This window comes from Podarcis melisellensis (assembly GCF_964234715.1).
Source record: "Podarcis melisellensis genome assembly, chromosome: 13".
Lineage (NCBI taxonomy): Eukaryota > Metazoa > Chordata > Lepidosauria > Squamata > Lacertidae > Podarcis > Podarcis melisellensis.
The window spans coordinates 46,348,928-46,370,228 of NC_138545.1; the positions used below are offsets into that span (position 1 = coordinate 46,348,928).

A 21,301-nucleotide genomic window follows, 5' to 3' on the forward strand; every position below is an offset into this window, starting at 1 on the left:
CTGTGGCGTACATAAAGAAAGTTCTATCCTTCTTTAACACCAATTGGCCAACTCATAATCTAGTCTCTAGAAACTTGCTATAACCTGAAATTATAATTGCAGGTTTAATTTTATTTGTTTTTTATATTACATTTTGGAAATGTACATCCAGTTTTTTTCGCCTTTAAATTTTTTGGCCCTAAGCTATAGCTTGTTTAGCTTCTACGTAAATCCGCCACTGCATGCAATTGGGAAGCAACTTCCGAAGGTTGCGTGCGGGCCGTTTGGGGCGCTCCAACCACGGGGCTTGGAGGAGGAGCGCGGGGAGGAGCGCCACCGCGCGCCCTGGGCGCACGCGCTGCGCGGTGACCAAGATGGTGCCCTGCGCCTCCCCTGCGCTCCTGGTTGCCGCTTCGGCCGCGCGCAGCTTGCGCGCCCCTCTCCGCCCGGGCCCGCGGCTGCTGCTGCTTTTCCGCGGCTGCGGCGGCGCCTCGCGCGCCCTCTGCGCGCCCGGAGGTAGCGGCGCCGGCCCCGGAGAGCCCTCCGCGTCCTGGGCCTGGTACGAAGCTTTGTCGACCTCGGCGCCCGTGGCGTGGATGGAGTCGAGCCTGGTGGCGCTGCAGGCCGCGTCCGGGCTGCCCTGGTGGGCCGCCGTGGTCGCCGCCAGCGCCCTCCTGCGCACCGGCGTCACCCTCCCGCTCGCCGCCCTGCAGAGCCGCGTCCTCGCCAAGGTGGGCTTTGCGCAGGGGCGCACGGAGAGGGGGGTTCCTGAGCATCTGCAGAGGGCTGCCCGCGCGTGGAGCAAGGGGGCGCACGGAGAGGGTGGAACGTGTGTAAACTGGGAGGAAAAAAATATAATGTACGGCATGACTTTCCGTGGCAGGGGTCGGAGTAGGTCGGTGTTGTCCGCGCGAAATTTAAATAAACATCAGATGACCCAAATCCGACAAAATAATTCGAGTCCGGTAAAGCTTTTAAAAAGTTTAAGCCTGTCCATATACACATGATACTTCAAAAGTTATTTTAATGCGTATTTGTGTAAGGACCCGATTAATATTTTTTTTGGTCCAATTTGGAAATGTTAGGTTAGGTTATAATTAGTTTAAGGGTTTTCTTAAAAGTGCATATATATAAAAAGCTGCCGCCTTGCAAATGAGCCCGTATAATTTAATAATATGTTTTTGAGGGGGGAACAGTTTTATCTAGATGCAGGATGAAGTGTGGGAGATGCTTTTCTTTGTCAAATGAATAACTGCTCTTGGCTGCAGAGCTCCTTGCTCAGATTGTCTCATGGCCTGGAATTGGGGTTATTTTTTGGTCCCTTCCAAGTCTACAATTCTGTGATTTTATGTCTCATCATCCAGACCATTTAGCATAGCCCTTCAGCTATTTCTCATCCAGATATTTCACTACCTATAGAGCCTTTAAGCACTTATGTGGCAACTTTATAACTTGTACTTCTGCATGAGGATACTACTGTTTCTAGCAAAATACTGAGCTGTACTCAGTGGTAGGGTGCATGATTAATTTTTTCCCACGCACAAGGCCCCAGATTTAATCCCTGGTATGGCTGGGAAAGAAAGATGCTGGTGGTGCTGTACAGAGCCTAGGACTTGCCGATCAGAAGGTCGGAGGTTCGAATCCCCGCGACGGGGTGAGCTCCCGTTGCTCGGTCCCTGCTCTTGCCAACCTAGCAGTTTGAAAGCACATCAAAATGCAAGTAGATAAATAGGTACCGCTCTGGCGGGAAGGTAAACGGCGTTTCCGTGCACTGCTCTGGTTCACCAGAAGCGGCTTAGTCATGCTGGCCACATGACCCGGAAGCTGTACGCTGGCTCCCGCGGCCAATAAAGCGAGATGAGCGCCGCAACCCCCGAGTCAGTCACGACTGGACCTAATCATCAGGGGTACCTTTACCTATGGCTGGGAAAGAGCCCCACCTGAAACCCCAGAGAGCTATTCCTGGGCAGCATAGACAATCGTGTCCGACTCTTTGTGACCCCATGGACCAGAGCATGCCAGGCCCTCCTTCTTCCACTGCCTCCCGCAGTTTGGTCAGAGTCATGTTTGTAGCTTCGAGAACACTGCCCAACCATCTCATCCTCTGTCGTCCCCTTCTCCTTGTGCCTTCCATCTTTCCCAACATCAGGGTCTTTTCCAGGGAGTCTTCTCTTCTCATGAAGTGGCCAAAGTCTTGGAGCCTCAGCTTCAGGATCTGTCCTTCCAGTAAGCACTCAGGGCCGATTTCCTTAAGAATGGAGAGGTTTGATCTTCTTGCAGTCCATGGGATAGACAATACTCAGATAGATAGAGCCATGGTTTGACTTGTATTTATATTGCCCACTTACTATGTTTCTATAGTGATGCTAGTGAGCCTGGGTCTACATTTTGGCAGGTAAAAGGTAAAGGTAAAGGTACCCCTGCCCGTACGGGCCAGTCTTGACAGACTCTGGGGTTGTGCGCCCATCTCACTCAAGAGGCCAGGGGCCAGCGCTGTCCGGAGACACTTCCGGGTCACGTGGCCAGCGTGACATCGCTGCTCTGGCGAGCCAGAGCTGCACACGGAAACGCCGTTTACCTTCCCGCTGGTAAGCGGTCCCTATTTATCTACTTGCACCCGGAGGTGCTTTCGAACTGCTAGGTTGGCAGGCGCTGGGACCGAGCAGCGGGAGCGCACCCCGCCGCAGGGATTCGAACCGCCGACCTTTCGATCAGCAAGTCCTAGGCGCTGAGGCTTTAACCCACAGCGCCACCTGTGTCCCCTATTTTGGCAGGTAAGCAAGAGTAAACCATTAATGCTAAGGGAGAGCGCTTCAAGGGACAGTGCTGGGGGGGGGGGGGAGAAGCACTTAACTGGTTTATAACTAAGTCGTCCGTGTCTTTCCAGCTAGCTTGAAAACCTGAAGCCTGAAATCCACAGCCTAGCCAAACACCTTCGCTATGAAGTTTCCGTTTGTGCAAAACAGCGGAGTTGGTCTGAAAAGGAAGCCAGGTAAGAGCATTTTGAGCAGTATCTCAGCTCATCCAGCTAGAATAATATTCTGTGGCATTAAACATTTCTCTTGCTCGTGGCCACTGCAAGCCATCTAGCAGAATACAGTGGCACCTTAGTTCTCAAACTTAATCCGTTCCTGAAGTCCGTTCCAAAACCAAAGCGTTCCAAAACCAAGGCAGGCTTGCCCATAGAAAGTAATGCAAAACCGATTAATCCGTTCCAGACTTTTAAAAACAACCCCTAAAACAGCAATTTAACATGGATTTTACTATCTAATGAGACCATTGCTCCATAAAATGAAAGCAATAATCAATGTGCTGTACTATAAAATAAATAAGACAGTATTGTAGATGATAAAAATTAAAATGTTTTTTTTTCTTACCTGCACTGATGATATTGTTTGGATGGGGGGCTTTTAGCCATTTCCGCAGTCACACAATCAATCAATCAATCAGTAGCGGAACTGTCACAAAAAGAAATTAACCCAAAAAAGCCTCCAAAACTAAAACGCCAAATAAATAGCAAAAACAAAAGCATCAAACTTAATCCTTTCCAGAAGTCTGTTTGACTTCTGAAATATTTGAAAACCAAGGCGCAGCTTCTGAATGGTTCAGGTGCCCCGGAAACTATAGCCCACAGACGCATTGGACGTTCGGTTTCTGAGAAATGTTCGAAAACCGGAACACTTGCTTACTTTTCAGCGTTTGGAAACCAAGGCGTTTGAGAACCAAGGTACCACTGTACTTGTAAGATTCCCATGTGAACAGTGCTTCTGTGGGGAAGATCTACCAAGCTTGTCTGTTGAGTGCACGCTGCTTTATGGAAGCGAGTCGTGGGCAACGTACGCCTGCCAAGAATGACGTCTCAGTGCCCCCCACATACGTTGCGCCAGGAGGGTTTTGGGTATCAAATGGCAGGACAGTCTGAAGCCCACATACCCAGCATGTTCGCACTCCTGTCTCAGCAACGTCTACACTGGCTAGGTCATGTCCACAGAACGGAAGATAGCAGGATCCCCAAGGACGTGCTCTGTGGGGAGCTGGCTTCAGGCACCAGGCCCCCTCGCAGACTCTGTAACTCTGCATTACAAAAATGTTCGCAAACGTGATATGAAGATTGCCATGTGGGTGTTGGGATACTGCCGGGAAGATGGGCACATCAGGCCCACAGCTGGTTCCAGCCACTGGCCGGCGGCCGGACGATCACCGGTCTCCCTTGGAACAGCATCCAACAGCGACAAGAGCCTCAGATACATTTAGAGACCCGTGCACGCTCTATCAGCAGAGTGTGTAAATCTTCTCACAGCAGAAGAGGCGGGCAGAGAGACGTGTAAGCATAATGTACAACATTTTATCCAGCATAGTTCAGGAACAGAGGAAAACATGTCTGCTTCCCTTCATCTCCAGCAAAACAGCAGCAACACAAAAGCTATATACAAATGGAAGTTCCCAGCGAGTGCTGGAAGTAAACAGGCATGTGACACACAAACATCATGCCTGTACCCTTTTAAGTTGGAACGGAACTACAGTGGTACCTCGGGTTAAGTACTTAATTCGTTCCAGAGGTCCATACTTAACCTGAAACTGTTCTTAACCTGAAGCACCACTTTAGCTAATGGGGCCTCCTGCTGCCGCTGCGCCGCCGGAGCACGATTTCTGTTCTTATCCTGAAGCAAAGTTCTTAACCTGAAGCACTATTTCTGGGTTAGCGGAGTCTGTAACCTGAAGCATATGTAACCCGAGGTACCACTGTATATCCTAACAATGGGAACCCCTTGCCCATGAACGCAGGCAGTCAGGTCATGTATCCGTAGCAGTGACCAGAGGAGGAATGACCGCTGGGAGGAGTGCAGAGAGAAGAAATGCCCTGGTTCACCTTCAGCAGCACGACCGGACGCCTTCCTCTGCCCCAGCTTCAAGAAAACATGTCTCTCCCTTATCGTTCTCTACAGCCACAGCAGGCGCTGTAACTCTCCAACGGTTTGACTTCATCCCCAAAGGCGCACTCCTCCATTGTCTCCCGAGACGGATGCCAACCAGGATGCGGCACATAATGCAATGGAGAGTCTCTTCCTTTAAATTCCTAGGAGTTTATCTAAGTGAAGACCTTACTTGGAAAATAAATACAACCCAGGTGGTTAAGAAAGCCCAACAGAGACTCCATCTCCTCAGAGTATTGCGGAAGAACGATGTCAGTCAACATCTGATGATCTTCTACCGGTCAACAATAGAAAGTGTCCTTTCATAGTGCATCATATTGCTGGTTTGACATCAACTGATAGGAAGTGCCTATAGAGGGTGGTGAATACAGCAGAAGATATGATGGGATGTCTCGTGAAATAGCGGAAGAACGTTGCCTCAGGAGAGTGAGGAAAATTCCCAGGGATGATTCACACCCTGGCCGGCACTTTCTTGATCTCCTGCCCTCGGACAGAAGATATAGAAGCACGATTAGTCGCACCAACAGGGTAAAGAACAGCTTCTATTCGTGGGCTGTTAGGCTGCTGAATGAAAAGATAACAGCAGGGCAACTGACATTGGGTTTCATGGGTTTGCGTCAGTAAACGAGGGGAATTAAGACTAAGAGAGCTGAGTGGGGGGTGCTCATGTAATCTCACTGTATACAAGTTGTACAAGTTGCAATAAGGTAAAGGTAAAGGGACCCCTCACCATGAGGTCCAGTCGTGGCCGACTCTGGAGTTGTGGTGCTCATCTCGCTTTATTGGCCGAGGGAGCCGGCGTACAGCTTCCGGGTCATGTGGCTGGCATGACTAAGCCGCTTCTGGCGAACCAGAGCAGCGCACGGAAACGCCGTTTACCTTCCCGCTAGAGCAGTACCTATTTATCTACTTGCACTTGGATGTGCTTTCGAACTGCTAGGTTGGCAGAAGCTGGGACCGAGCAACAGGAGTTCACCTCGTCACGGGGATTCGAACCGCCGACCTTCTGATCGGCAAGCCCCAGGCTCCGTGGTTTAACCCACAGCGCCACCTGCGTCCCCTCCACAATAAAGTATTTCAATTCAATTTCAATTGTTCTGCGATTGGCCTTTCAGCACTTCACACACACCTGTCTACGGGTTCTTCCACTCCTTCTCTGTTCCTTTATATTGCCCACTTACTGCTAGTAAGCCCCTTTATAAAGATCACTATAACCTCCTTGTTCTTCCCTCACTTCTGTTTCCCTCTGCCCAACCAGGTTCCATTTCAAGAAGAATCTGAAAAGGATTGTTTCCGAGTTGTACGTGCGAGACAACTGCCACCCTTTGAAGGCCACCTTGCTCGTATGGATTCAGATTCCAATGTGGGTCTTCGTTTCCATGGCTTTGCGCAACTTCAGCCTCGGCAGAGCAGCTGCTGATGGTAAGGCTTTTAAACTGGTGTCGTGAAACATTAGGAAGTCATTCTTCAAACCAACAGAAAAAGGTGCTTGTAACTTTAAAGAAGTTTTCTTTAAAGGTTAGGAGTGACACACTTGGCTGATTGGTTACAGCTGGGAATGGAAATAAAAAGAAGGAAATTGCAGGTTGCACTTCCCTGCACAAGGAAAGAGTACCCACACGGTGTGAGTTAATAATAATAATAATAATAATAATAATAATAATAATAATACAGTAATAATAAATATTTTTTTATTTATACCCCGCCCTTCTCAGTTTAAAAACCAGGCTCAGGGTGGCTAACAGCAAATATAAAACATTGATTAAAATGCAACTTTAAAACAGCATAGAATACAACATAAAATGCAGCATCAAAATAATTAATAATAATAATAATAATAATAATAATAATAATAATAATAATAATAATTTATTATTTATACCCCGCCCATCTGGCTGGGCCTCCCCAGCCACTCTGGGCGGCTTCCATAGAAACCAAAAATACAGTAAAATATCACACGTTAAAAACTTCCCTGAACAGGGCTGCCTTAAGCTGTCTTCTGAATGTCAGGTAGTTGTTTATCGCTTTGACATCTGCTGGAAGGGCGTTCCACAGGGCGGGCGCCACTACCGAGAAGGCCCTCTGCCTGGTTCCCTGTAGCTTTGCTTCTCGCAATGAGGGAACCGCCAGAAGGCCCTCGGCACTGGACCTCAGCGTCCGGGCAGAATGATGGGGGTGGTGACGCTCCTTCAGTTATACTGGACCGAGGCCGTTTAGGGCTTTAAAGGTCAGGCCAACACTTTGAATTGTGCTCGGAAACGTACTGGGAGCCAATGTAGGTCTTTCAAGACCGGTGTTATATGGTCTCGGCGGCCACCCCCAGTCACCAGTCTAGCTGCCGCATTCTGGATTAGTTGTAGTTTCCGGGTCACCTTCAAAGGTAGCCCCACGTAGAGTGCATTGCAGTAATCCAAGCGGGAGATAACCAGAGCATGCACCACTCTGGCGAGACAGTCCGCAGGCAGATAGGGTCTCAGCCTACGTACCAGATGGAGCTGGTAAACAGCTGCCCTGGACACAGATTTGACCTGTGCCTCCATGGACAGCTGCGAGTCCAAAATGACTCCCAATCAATTTTGAATCAATAAAATCCAAAAATTCAGGGGTCGTTTTTGTGTGTGTGTGTGGGGGGGGGGTGAATCCAGTCAGCAGACATCAAATGATCAGCAGGGCTAAGTGGCCAAGTTGGTCCTACTAGGGCCAGCAAGGAGGTGTGTGAATAAGAATTTAAATGTGCGGTCCCAGAAAGGGTTTCTTCATAGAAGAGGAAAGGGAAAAGGGAATAGAGGATCAGGCTGATTCAGATTGAAGGCCAGGTGGAATAGCTCTGTCTTACAGGCCCTGCGGAAGGAGATCAAGTCCTGTATATACCAGGCATTGGGAAACTCCAGCCCTCCAGATGTTTGGGACTACAATTCCCATCGCCCCTGACCACTGGTCCTGTTAGCTAGGAATGATAGGAATTGTAGTCCCAAACATCTGGAGGGCTGGAGTTTCCCTATTCCTGGTTTATCCCGTGGTGGAAATATGTATGTAAATAGTTTTGTATATAGTCGCAACTAAAATGCTCGTGAACCAGCCAAGAAATAAACTCTTGCCTGAGTATTTTGTACAAGTCTTGTAGTCTCTTGTCGTCTGCCGCCAGGAAGGAGCTCTGCTATGGGCTGTTTAAAGAGGTTTTACAGAGGAGCCACCACACCTGCAACATGCGTAGTTGAAGTTATATTGGCAACCTCCAATATAAAATGTACAGTAGAAACTCTACTTACGTCCCGCTCTACTTAGGCCCGTTCCAAGTCGTGACCGTGGCAAACCCGGAAGTAAACACCGGGTTTGCCGCGATTTACGCATGTGCAGAAGCAGCTGCCGCCAAAAGGCCTGGAAACGATGCCTTATGAGGAACGCCTAAGGGAGCTGGGCATGTTTAGCCTGGAGAAGAGGAGGTTAAGGGGTGATATGATAGCCATGTTCAAATATATAAAAGGATGTCACATAGAGGAGGGAGAAAGGTTGTTTTCTGCTGCTCCAGAGAAGCGGACACGGAGCAATGGATCCAAACTACAAGAAAGAAGATTCCACCTCAACATTAGGAAGAACTTCCTGACAGTAAGAGCTGTTCGACAGTGGAATTTGCTGCCAAGGAGTGTGGTGGAGTCTCCTTCTTTGGAGGTCTTTAAGCAGAGGCTTGACAACCATATGTCAGGAGTGCTCTGATGGTGTTTCCTGCTTGGCAGGGGGTTGGACTCGATGGCCCTTGTGGTCTCTTCCAACTCTATGATTCTATTCTATGATTCTATGATTCTAAATGTGCCTGTGCACAACGGCGCTTCTACCAGCGACCCGTTTCGTCATAAGGACGGGCTTCTGGAACAGACTGTGGTCGTGACTAGAGGTCCCACTGTCCACTGTTTCCCCAAACCCTATTTCTCATCCCTTGGCTTAACTGAATGCGTCTCCTTTTCTGTACAGTGGTACCTCGGGTTACATACGCTTCAGTTTACATATGCTTCAGGTCACAGACTCTGCTAACCCAGAAATAGTACCTCGGGTTAAGAACTTTGCTTCAGGATGAGAACAGAAATCGTGCTCCGGCGGCGTGGCAGCAGCAGGAGGCCCCATTAGCTAAAGTGGTGCTTCAGGTTAAGAACGGAGCTCCGGAACGAAATAAGTACTTAACCCAAGGTACCACTGTACTTGGTTAGCTGTTCAACAGCATGAACTGTTGAAAGGACTCCTTAGCTACCACTGCCCGCTTGACTTTCCAGCTGCAGGGACAGATCTAGCGATTGCTAATCTGAATCATGGAGAAGGAGAAAGGTTACGTTCCAGAAGTTGTTAGTCGTTTATCCAAGATCTGCCAACAATGTTTTCTTGTCTGGATTCAGCCTTGTCTGTCCTCAACCTAATCCGCTAAAGTGATGAATGTTTAAGGCAACAAAATGCGCCAACCGTGTGTGTGGTTTTTCAACAGGGTTCTTAATTCAGGAGCAACTTTCCACAGGAGGGGTCCTCTGGTTTCCGGACCTCACTGTACCTGACTCAACTTGGATTCTGCCAATTGCTCTCGGACTCCTCAATCTGCTGATAGTGGAGGTATGGAAGGCTGACTCTGGGACCATAATCAAATCACATCTACAGCTATTTGGCCGACTTGCAATTTACTATGCAGTGGTACCTTGGTTCTCAAATGTAATCCGTTCCAGAAGTCCGTTCCAAAACCAAAGCGTTCCAAAACCAAGGTGCACTTTCCCATAGAAAGTAATGCAAAACGGATTAATCCGTTCCAGACTTTTAAAAACAACCCCTAAAACAGAAATTTAATATGAATTTTACTATCCATTGATCCATAAAACGAAAGCAATAAACAATGTACTTCAGTCACAAAATCAATCAATCAATCAATCAATCAATCAATCAATAGCTGAATTGGGTTCCACACAGTCACAGAAACAAAACATAAAAGCCACAAAAACAAAAACACAAAATAAATAGCAAAAACAGACAGGCCTCAGTGTAACACTCAAAACGGAAGCGTGGCACTTAAAACAGAGCACGTTTGGCTTCTGAAAAAAGTTCACAAACTGGAACACTTAATTTCCGGGTTTGCAGTGTTTGGGGTCCAAGATGTTTGAGTACCAAGGCGTTTGAGAACAAAGGGACCACTGTATTGTAAATAAAATAGCACAGCAGTTTGTCAGCAGAAACAGATAAGCAAACACTGTAATGGCATTTAATTGCCACTTTGGAATAGCAGAGCTATACTTCTTAAAAACAAAAACTGTTTCAGTTAACATTGTCTTTCGACCGTTAGATACAGTTCTTAAAGGAGGTGAGAAGCTTGATATATAAAGCAGATTGCTGGCCACATTGGGAGTTCTCACGCTTTAAAACTGGGAAGCACTTTGAGTTGCATATTTGCCTCCTCGACACTCTGCCTGACATTTTGTTCCCCAAATTTCTTACAAGTGAAATTTGTCTCTCCAGATTTTTGCTTTGCGAAAAACTGAACTGTCCCGCCTTCAGAGGTACGGCACTAACTTCTTTCGAGGTGTCTCGGTGCTTATGATTCCAATCGCTGCAACTGTACCATCAGTAAGTAACCTAGAACAACATTGTGTATGCCATCAAATGCCAACAGTGCCCTTCAGCTCTCTGTACAGCGGTGCCCCGCAAGACGAATGCCTCACAAAACAAAAAACGCGCAAGACGAAAGGGTTTTTCGGTTTTAGCGTCGCTTCGCTAGACGAATTTCCCTATGGGCTTGCATCACAAGACGAAACGTCTTGCGAGTTCTTGCGAGTTTTTTTCCTTTTTCTTAAAGCCGCTAAGCCGTTAATAGCCGCTAAGCCACTAATAACCGTGCTTCGCAAGACGAAAAAACCGCAAGACGAAGAGACTCGCGGAACGGATTAATTTCGTCTTGCGAGGCACCACCGTATTGGACAAACAGAACAAACCCTACGCCCAAGGATAAATGGACATAAATCTGATATCAGGAATCACAAGACAGAGAAACCAGTAGGAGAACACTTCAGTCTCCCAGGACATTCTATACAAGATCTCAAAGTAGCTGTCTTATTGCAAAAGAATTTCATAGACTGGAAAGAGAAGTTGCTGAATTGCAACTTATTACCAAACTTAAAACCATGGAGAGACCTGGCCTGAATAGAGACATTGGATTCTTAGCTCATTATACATGATAAAACTATTCCCAGTCCAAAGAGGAGTTAGACAAGGATGCCTATTAGCCCCATTTTTATTTAACATCTATGTTAACTCCCTGGTCACATGCTGCCGTGAAATCGAAACCCACCCCCCCGTGTTCTCTAACGGCAGAAAAGTACCAGTTTTAATGTATGCGGATGACGCTGTTCTTCTCTCTCAAACCAAAGTGGGTCTGAAACGTGCCTTAGGAAAGTTTAGTGACCAATGTAACACTGAACTGTTAACAATTAACTTTGCCAAAACCAAAATTGTACATTTTAACCGCTCCTTCAGGAAAGATAATTGGAGCGTAAAGGGAAACGCCATTGAACAGACTAAGACCTTCCAATACTTAGGCATTACTTTCTCTTACAATGCCAAATTGTCAACACACCTGACCACATCAGCTATATCAGCAGGAAGAAGTGCAAATGCCATCCTTAGATTATTCAGAAGGAAAGGAGCTGGCTTTCTACCGATGGCCCTAAAAGTTTTTCAGGCAAAATCTTTAGCCCAACTCCTATATGGCACTCAAATTAGCCCCTCTGTCAACCTTAAGACCCTTGAAACAGTACAATCAAAATTCTTAAGATCACTATTTGCCACCCCAAAGTGTACACCTAATGCAGTCTTAAGGCAAGAGGCAGGACTACCCAGAGTGGAATTAAAAGTCTGGGAGCAAGCAATATCCCTCTGGCTGAAAATCCATTACAATCCTAAGGGACTGTTACCTTGCTTCCTGGCCGCAGTTCCCTATCCTCCTTGGCTTATGCAAATAACTAACAAGATCAAACAAATTGGCCTAAACCCTGAAAATCTCTTTCTTGGAACTCAGAACAAGGCAAAGGCAATTATCACTCAGAGACTTTACGATGTCGAATTACAACAAGAAGACGCCTTACTCCCGGAGACATACAGATGTTTAAAAGCTTGGCCTAACTTTGCAGCTGCCCCTTATTTAACTAACATCACTAACGAAGCTTATAGATGGGCTTTCTCCAGAGCCCGCTTTGAGACAATGCCCTCAGCAGTGCTGTACGGCAAATTCACGCGGGTACCGATGCATGCACGTCTCTGCCCCTGTATGTCTGATAGTGTAGAATCTGTTACACACATCCTTCTGTCCTGCAGATTTTATAGTGAAGAGCGAGCTCGACTTATCTTGCCGCTTTTGTCAAAATTCGTACCCCTACGGCATTATTTGGAATCCTCCCCCAAAATTCTAAGAAAATACCTTCTGGAAGATTCCTCGGGCTCAATATCATATGAGGTGGCCAAATTTTGCGCTTTAGCAATCAGGAAGCGTAGATTTCTGCTGTTGAATGGCACATAGCGAAGTTCCCTTGTGTAATCTTTTTTCTTCTTCTTCTTGATGTTCTTGTGGATCTCCTTTTTGTTTGACCTTGTGATGTTTGGTGTCGCTGGCTTTTGCCGCAACAAAACTTGGTAAACTTGGTAAACCTGGACTTCTGAAGCCCACCCCATATTGCTGTGTTAACCGATCTTTTAATTTTTCTTATAAATTTTTACTCACCCATTATCTATGCCTAATTAAGTATTCTATGTATATGTTTGGTTCTTGCTCTTATTTATTTAATAATTATTCACTTAGATTCATACTGTTATGCTACTTATTTAGATGTTTTGCTTATGCTGGTCTATGACCGTAATAAAGAACTTGACTTGACTTGACTTGACTTGATAAAACTATTTTGAGCCATCTCACCCCTTGCTTTTTCCTGTAAGACCAATTGCAGTCGTCTGTCGTCCCCTTCTCCTTGTGCCCTCAATCTCTCCCAACATCAGGGTCTTTTCCAGGGAGTCTTCTCTTCTCATGAGGGGGCCAAAGTACTGGAGCCTCAGCTTCAGGATCTGTCCTTCCAGTGAGCACTCAGGGCTGATTTCCTTCAGAATGGAGAGGTTTGATCTTCTTGCAGTCCATGGGACTCTCGAGAGTCTCCTCCAGCACCAGAATTCAAAAGCATCAATTCTTCGGTGATCAGTCATTAACAGTTTTTAAGACGGCTTCGTAAATTTGGAAGAGCCAAATTTTGTGGCTGGAGTGAGGCCTCAAATTCCCCTCAGCCTTGGTGATTGGACCATCTTTCACCCTAATGTACCTCAAGAGGTGGTTAGGAGGAGGATAAAATAGGGGACTGAGAGCGCTTTGTCACCCTGAGCTTTTTGGAGGAAGGTGGGCTGAAATGTATCCCATCAAGTTTCGCACATATAGTGGTACCTTGGTTCTCAAACTTAATCCATTCCAGAAATCCGTTCCAAAACCAAAGCGTTCCAAAACCAAGGCACGCTTTCCCATAGAAAGTAATGCAAAACGGATTAATCCATTCCAGACTTTTAAAAACAACCCCTAAAACAGCAATTTAACATGGATTTTACTATGTAATGAGACCATTGATCCATAAAATGAAAGCATTAATCAATGTACTGTATTATAGAATAAATAATATGGTATTGTAGATGATGAAAATTAAAATTCTTTTTTTTTTCTTAGCTGCACTGGTGATAGTCATTATTTGAATGGGGGTCTTTTATCCATTTCCTCAGTCACACATTCAATCAGGAGCTGAACTGGGTTCCACACCATCACAAAAACAACCGAAAAGGCCTCAAAAACAAAAACGCAAAATACCGTATTTTTCGCACGATTGGACGCACCGGACCATTGGACGCAGCTAGTATTTTTGGGGGGAAATAAAGGAAAAAAAAAATCCCTTTATTTCCCCCCCAAAAGCAGGTCAGGGAAACCAAACCAGGTCGAGGAACAGAGGGATAGTGGCGCTGCGCCTCCCTGCTGTCCCCTGAGCTTGTGGGGCTGGCTGATGTCTGCCTGGCGCGCGGGGCACTCTGCTTCAGCGGGCCCCACCTGCCAGGCAGCAGGCTGCTATCCGCAGCGTGGGGATCCCTGCGGGGAACTCCTGCAAGGCTCCCCATTCTGCGGATGTGTTCCCGAAGCGCGGGGTGCTCTGCTTTCAGGGCGCCCGATGCTCCGGGAAGCAGGCTGCTATCCGCAGCGTGGGGAGCCCTGTGGGGAACTCTTGCAGGGCTCCCCACTCTCCGGATGTCTGCCTGGCGCAAGGGGCGCTCTGCTTCAGGGCACCCTACCCGCCGGGCGGAGGTTGCTATCCGCAGCGTGGGGAGCCCTGCAGGGAACTCCTGCAAGGCTCCGCACGCTGCGGATGTGTGCCTGGTGCGAGGGGCGCTCTGCTTCAGGGCGCCCTACCCGCCGGGCGGCAGGCTACTATCCGCAGCGTGGGGAGCCCTGCAGGGAACTCCTGCAAGACTCCCCACGCTGCGGATGTGTTCCCGAAGTGCCGGGCGCTCTGCTTTCAGGGCGCCTGATGCTCCGGGAAGCAGGCTGCTATCCGCAGCGTGGGGAGCCCTGCAGGAAACTCCTGCAGGGCTCCGCACGCTGCGGATGTGTGCCGGGCACGAGGGGCGCTCTGCTTCAGGGCGCCCCACCCGCCGGGCAGCAGGCTGCTATCCGCAGCGTGTGGAGCCCTGCAGGGAACTCCTGCAAGGCTCCCCACGCTGCGGATGTGTTCCTGAAGCACCGGGTGCTCTGCTTTCAGGGCGCCCGATGCTCCGGGAAGCAGGCTGCTATCCGCAGCGTGGGGAGCCCTGTGGGGAACTCCTGCAGGGCTCCCCACTCTCCGGATGTCTGCCTGGCGCGAGGGGCGCTCTGCTTCAGGGCGCCCCACCCGCCGGGCGGCAGGTTGCTATCCGCAGCGTGGGGAGCCCTGCAGGGAACTCCTGCAAGACTCCCCATGCTGCGGATGTGTTCCCGAAGCGCCGGGCGCTCTGCTTTCAGGGCGCTTGACGCTCCGGGCAGCAGGCTGCTATCCGCAGTGTGGGGACCCCTGCAGGGAACTCCTGCAGGGCTTCGCACGCTGCGGATGTGTGCCGGGCACGAGGGGCGCTCTGCTTCAGGGCGCCCCACCCGCCGGGCAGCAGGCTGCTATCCGCAGCGTGGGGAGCCCTGCGGGGAACTCCTGCAAGGCTCCCCACGCTGCGGATGTGTTCCCGAAGCACCGGGCACTCTGCTTTCAGGGCGCCCGATGCTCCGGGAAGCAGGCTGCTATCCTCGGCCTAGACACAGCTAGCGGAGCGCTAATCCCGAAGCTTGGGGCGTGCGGAGCTCAGCGCGCCCCAAGCTTCTGGGTGCCGGCAAGGTCTAGACGGCTAGCGGAGACCTTGCCGGCACCCAGAAGCTTGGGGCGCGCTGAGCTCCGCACGCCCCAAGCTTCGGGATTAATGCAGCGCTCCGCTAGCCGTGGGAGAGCTGGGTCTCCCACGGCTAGCGGATAGCTTCCTGAAGCCTGGAGAGCGAGAGAGGTCGGTGCGCACCGACCCCTCTCACTCTCCAGCCTTCAGCGAAAGCCTGCATTCGCTCCATAGGATGCACACACATTTTCCCTTGCTTTTTAGGAGGGAAAAAGTGCGTCCTATGGTGCGAAAAATACGGTAAATAGCAAAAGCTCCAAATCTAATCCGTTCCAGAGGTTTGTTTGACTTCTGAAATGTTTGAAAACCAAGGCGCAGCTTCTGATTGGTGCAGGTGCCCTGGAAACAATAGTCCACAGATGCATCGGATGTTCAGCTTCTGAAAAACGTTCGAAAACTGGAACACACACTTACTTTTCAGCATTTGATATTGCTAAAAGCGGAAGATAGTGTATGTCCTCTTGGGTGGTTGCGATACTTTTTCAGCATCCTGGCTTTGTTGAAAATAATGCTTCTTTCCTCTCTGGTTTCAGGCAATGGCTTTGTACTGGGTCTCCTCGAGTTTCATGGGCCTTTCGCACAACCTCCTGCTTCGTTCTCCTGCTTTCCGTAGACTCTGTCACATACCCCGGACCAAGTCTGATTCAGACACTCCTTACAGAGATATTGCTGCTGGAATCTATGCAAAGTATTTCCCAAAGTGAAATACTCTTTGTTTAGATTTGGAATTGAGCTGTGCTCTGCTATAAAAGACTTATTTCATGTGGCTCCATTGAACTGATGAGAATTGTGACACCGTATTTATTTATTTTCCTAATAAAAGAATACATGTCGTTACATTGAGAGGCCTTGTGGCTAATATGTTGGCAAAGTGGGGAAATGTGCCGATCCTTCACCAGTACCAGTAATAATTTCATCTCTACATTTTGTTCAGCTTCTAAAACAGGCATCCCCAACTTGCGGCCCTCCAGCTGTTTTTGGACTACAACTCCCATCATCCCTAGCTAACAGGACCAGTGGTCAGGGATGATGGGAATTGTAGTCCAAAAACAGCTGGAGGGCCGCAAGTTGGGGATGCCCATTCTAAAACATTGTGCATGCTTTCAGAGTGTCTTGGATTTCTGAAAGTCCCCATCTTTAATAATAAAAATAATAATAATTTATTATTTGTACCCCACCCATCTGGCTGGGCTTCCCCAGCCACTCTGGGCGGCTTCCACAGAGACCAAAAATACACTAAAATGTCACAGATTAAAAACTTCCCTGAACAGGGCTGCCTTAAGATGTCTTCTGAATGTCAGGTAGTTGTTTATCGCTCTGACATCTGATGTGAGGGCGTACCCTGTAGCTTTGCTTCTCGCAATGAGGGAACCGCCAGAAGGCCCTTGGTGCTGGACCTCAGTGTCCAGGCAGAACGATGGGGTGAAAACGCTCCTTCAGGTATACTGGGCCGAGGCCGTTTAGGGATTTAAAGGTCAACACCAACACTTTGAATTGTGCTTGGAAACGTACTAGAAGCCAATGTAGGTCTTTCAAGACCGGTGTTATGTGGTCTCGGCGGCCGTCACCAGTCTAGCTGCCGCATTCTGGATTAGTTGTAGTTTCCAGGTCACCTTCAAAGGTAGCCCCACATAGAGCACATTGCAGTAGTCCAAGCGGGAGATAACTAGAGCATGCACCCCTCTGGTGAGACAGTCCGTGGGCAGGTAGGGTCTCAGCCTTTGTATTAATCTGCATTTTAAAAAACGCTATACTGAAATTTGTGATTAGATGCATACTTAAGTTTGTAGCTTATTTGCATACATATTTAAATACCTATTTTATCACAGTGTATGCATCTCTGTATCCCCCAAAACACACATATTTAATCTTTTTCGAATCGCTTTTTGAGATGAGAGGTGTATTGCAGAATTTTGGGATGCACAAAATCTGAAGAACAATTATGTTGCAATCCATATATTAGATGGATAGATGTGAATTAAGTCAGTTTGTTGAAAAAACCCAGACAGAACGACATTCACATCCATCCTTAGAACCAGACTGAGAATGTCTCTCCACTAGCAATCACAGAGCCTCCTAGCCATAATTCCTTTAGGGTGGTCTCTAAATAAGCAAGACCACCTAATATTATCTCATGATGCAATTATGATGAATTGGAATAAACAAAAATATTTCCTCTTGTACTCTTATTATTAAAAAATGCCTGATACACAAGATATCAAGGGTAGGATCAAATGCATTCCCCCCCCCAAGAAATATATATATAACAGGATCTAAGATATGTTGGAGATGTAAAGAGAAAGATGGTACTTTCTTTCATGTATGGTGGGAATGCAAGAAGGTTAAAGAATATTGGGAAATGATATATAATGAGTTGAAAAAAGCGTTTGTTAAAAAAACAGAATCTTTCCTGCTCGGAATTTTAGATCATGATATAAGAGAGGGAAATTGGAGATTGTTTATGTATGCGACAACAGCAGCGAAAATTTTATTAGCACAAGTATGGAAAACAGAAAACACAAACAGGAAGAATGGTGAGCCAAACTTAATGGACTACGCGGAACTGGCTAAGCTGACAGAGAGGATACATGAGAGAGAAAAATATTGATTTCAAAAAGGAATGGGAACCAGTTATAAACTATATAAAAAGACAGTATAAAGATTTGGACCCATTGGCAGGTTTTGACTAAACTTTCACAACTATATAAGAGGTAAAATCAGCAGGCTATAGAATTTGTTTAATAAGTCAATACGGGGGAAGCCAAAATGGTGGGAGGGGAGAAATAATGGATGTATAAATTGTTCAGTTAAGATTTGTGGAAAATTTGTTGTTATAATTTAAAAATTCAATAAAAAAAATATTTTTAAAGTATATATATTTTTTTTTAAAAAAAACAGGTCAATTCTGTGTCCAGGGCAGCTGTTTATCAGCTCCATCTGGTACGCAGGCTGAGACCCTACCTGCCCGCAGACTGTCTCGCCAGAGTGCTGCATGCTCTGGTTATCTCCCGCATGGACTACTGCAATGCGCTCTACATGGGGCTACCTTTGAAGGTGACCCATAAACTACAACTAATCCAGAATGCAGCAGCTAGACTGGTGACTGGGAGCAGCCACCGGGACCACATAACACCAGTCCTGAGAGTTCTGCATTGGCTCCCAGTACGTTTCTGAGCAGAAGTCAAAGTGTTGGTGCTGACCTTTAAAGCCCTAAACTGCCTCAGCCCAGTACACCTGAAGGAGCATCTCCACCCCCATCATTCAGTCCGGACCCTGGGGTCCAGCGCCGAGGGCCTTCTGGCGGTTCCCTCACTGCGAGAAGCCAAGCTACAGGGAACCAGGCAGAGGGCCTTCTCGGTAGTGGCACCCGTCCTGTGGAATGGCGTCCCACCAAATGTCAAAGAGAAAAATAACTACCAAACTTTTAGAAGACATCTGAAGGCAGCCCCATTTAGGGAAGCTTTTATTGTTTAATAAGTTGCTGTATTTTAGTGTTTTGACGGAAACCGCCCAGAGTGGCTGGGGAAATAGCCAGATGGGCAGGGTATAAATAATAAATTATCATCATCATCATCATCCTCTGTCTGGTTCTGCCCAGCAGATTCAGAATGAAACGTCTCAGCTAGTGCTGGATTTACATATAAGCTAAACAAGGTATAGCTTAGGGCTCCGCTCTCTTGGGGGCCCCCAAAAAAATTAAAGGGGAAAAAACTGGATGTACATTTCCAAAATATAAGATAAAAAAGAAATAAAAGAAAACCTACATACAGCAACAGTGTTTTGTGTTGCGTAGGCTCCTATGATGTAAGTAATGGGCCCCGCCTGCTAGTCTGCTCCCTAAAATATCACTGGTTTGCTCATTTCTATATATAGGGTGCCTACATTCTGCATGTTGCAAATGGCTTTAGATACCTATTAGGTCCATAAATTACCATATAGCATATGTTGTTGTTCTTTAGTTGTTTAGTCGTGTCCGACTCTTCATGGCCCCATGGACCAGAGCACGCCAGGCACTCCTGTCTTCCACTGCCTCCCGCAGTTTGGTCAAACTCATGCTGGTCGCTTCGAGAACACTGTCCAACCAATCTCGTCCTCTGTCATCCCCTTCTCCTTGTGCCCTCCATCTTTCCCAACATCAGGGTCTTTTCCAGGGAGTCTTCTCTTCTCACGAGGTGTTCAAAGTATTGGAGCCTCAGCTTCAGGATCTGTCCTTCCAGTGACCACTCAGGGCTGATTTCCTTAAGAATGGATCGGTTTGATCTTCATGCAGTCCATGGGACTCTCAAGAGTCTCCTCCAGCACCATAATTCAAAAGCATCAATTCATATAGCATATATTCAGCACAAAAAACAGCAACAATTTGTTGTTGACAAAGGGCAGCTGGACATATAAAGGGCCCCATTACCTTCAGCAGCTTAGGGCCTCATCAAACCTAAATCCGGCCCTCGTCTCCACAATAGTTGCTTTACTTCCTATGGACCCCAAGCATTCTACAAAATCTTCAGTCACTTGAAAACTAGGAAGTGAAATACAAAATCAAGTACAGTTGTATCTCAGAAGTCGAATCCCTTGCGAGTCAAACGTTTTGGCTCCCGAGCGCCACAAACCCGGAAGTGCGTGTTTTGGTTTGCGAACGTTCTTTGGAACCCAAATGTTCCGCTGCAGCTTCCTTGGCTTCCGGTTGGTTGTAGGAGCTTCCTGCAGCCAATCAGAAGCTGCGCCTTGGTTCCCGAACATTTTGGTTCCCAAACGTTTTCCGAGGTACGACTGTACCTTTCATGCAGTTAACAAGTATAGTTTGCAAAATGACAAAGAGCACACCTTGCTTTTTTGACTTATTTTTAAAAGATCTGAACTAAAGCAAGTTTACTTGGATTTGCTGAAAACTACCCCAGAAGTCACCTGATGTGTCCCCCACCAGAGGTACTACCCCTCTTCGAATACATGGCCATAAAATTCTGCTAAGACCTTTAGATGCAAAGCTGAAATTCCCCATGCATTTCTTTCTTCTTTTTTGAATTTGCATTTTATTTATTTGTTAACATTCTTATATAACATCGGTAAACGTTGTCATATTACATTACAGGACTTACTATAATATAATTTCCAACATGTATACAAAAATTATATATAAATTTTATATACCTAGAAAGAAACTGAAACAAAAGAAAAAGAAAGAACAAAGAGAAATGACAAAAAACCCCAAAATCATATACATACCAACACACTAGACTTCCTGTCTTTCCCGTTGTATATTCCTTTTTTACAAATGAATGTACTCTTATTATTGTATATTTCTTTACATATTATCTAATACATTCCTATATCAATATGTGCTCTTAGTCTTATTTCTCAACTCAGTCTCACTCCAACGTCAATCAAATGCTAGCATAGATAGCGAACCTTTACTGTATTTTTGAACGTATGTTTCATATCTATCCCATGTTTTCCATAAATTTTTGTTTTGAATTGCTTGAAATTCCCCATGCATTTCTAGTTGTGGACACGCAGTGGCAGTGTTGCCTACCGTAACGTGTAGGCCTAGCAGTTTAGAGGAAGCTTCCTAACTGTAAGCTAATTGGACCAAGCAGGTATTTTGCAAGCTTTCAGTGCTTCGAATTGTTTCCTCACCATGTTAAGTTTAGGCAGCATTTAGTAGTGTCTGTGCATGTGCAGGTTTCTTGTGAGGTAGTTAGTCTCCCTCAGGGGCAGCAATACAGAGCCTTTTGAACTCAGAGCTCCTTGGTCCAAGGCAGCCTTCCTCACCAACTTGGTGCCCTCCAGATGTTTTGGACTGCAGTTCCCATCAGCCCAAGCTGGAAAGGCCCAGGAGTGATGGGTTTTGTAGTCTGCATCATCTGAAATGCACCAGATTGAGGAAGGCTAGACTTTGCAAACTGTATCTGTTGTGATATCCCCTCATTCCCTGCACCTGGTTTACT

General features: G+C 47.0%; 1 protein-coding gene across 1 annotated transcript; it reads left to right on the plus strand.

Moving 5' to 3' along the window:
* Positions 1-346: 346 nt before the first annotated feature.
* COX18 (cytochrome c oxidase assembly factor COX18) lies at positions 347-16,198 on the plus strand. The gene is made up of 6 exons (XM_081886602.1): positions 347-710; positions 2,871-2,971; positions 6,172-6,335; positions 9,385-9,506; positions 10,398-10,505; positions 15,893-16,198. The coding sequence occupies exons 1-6, from the start codon at positions 354-356 to the stop codon at positions 16,061-16,063; spliced, it is 1,023 nt and encodes a 340-aa protein (XP_081742728.1). The 5' UTR covers positions 347-353; the 3' UTR covers positions 16,064-16,198.
* The last annotated feature ends 5,103 nt before the right edge of the window (positions 16,199-21,301 follow it).

What these genes read in the sequence shown, in the direction of transcription:
- COX18 (XM_081886602.1), top strand. Translation starts at nt 354, where the DNA reads ATGGTGCCCTGCGCCTCCCCTGCGCTCCTGGTTGCCGCTTCGGCCGCG. An exon ending in CGGCAGAGCAGCTGCTGATG is followed by an intron (nt 6,336 to 9,384) that starts GTAAGGCTTTTA and finishes GTTTTTCAACAG; the next exon opens with GGTTCTTAATTCAGGAGCAA. An exon ending in TCGCTGCAACTGTACCATCA is followed by an intron (nt 10,506 to 15,892) that starts GTAAGTAACCTA and finishes CTCTGGTTTCAG; the next exon opens with GCAATGGCTTTGTACTGGGT.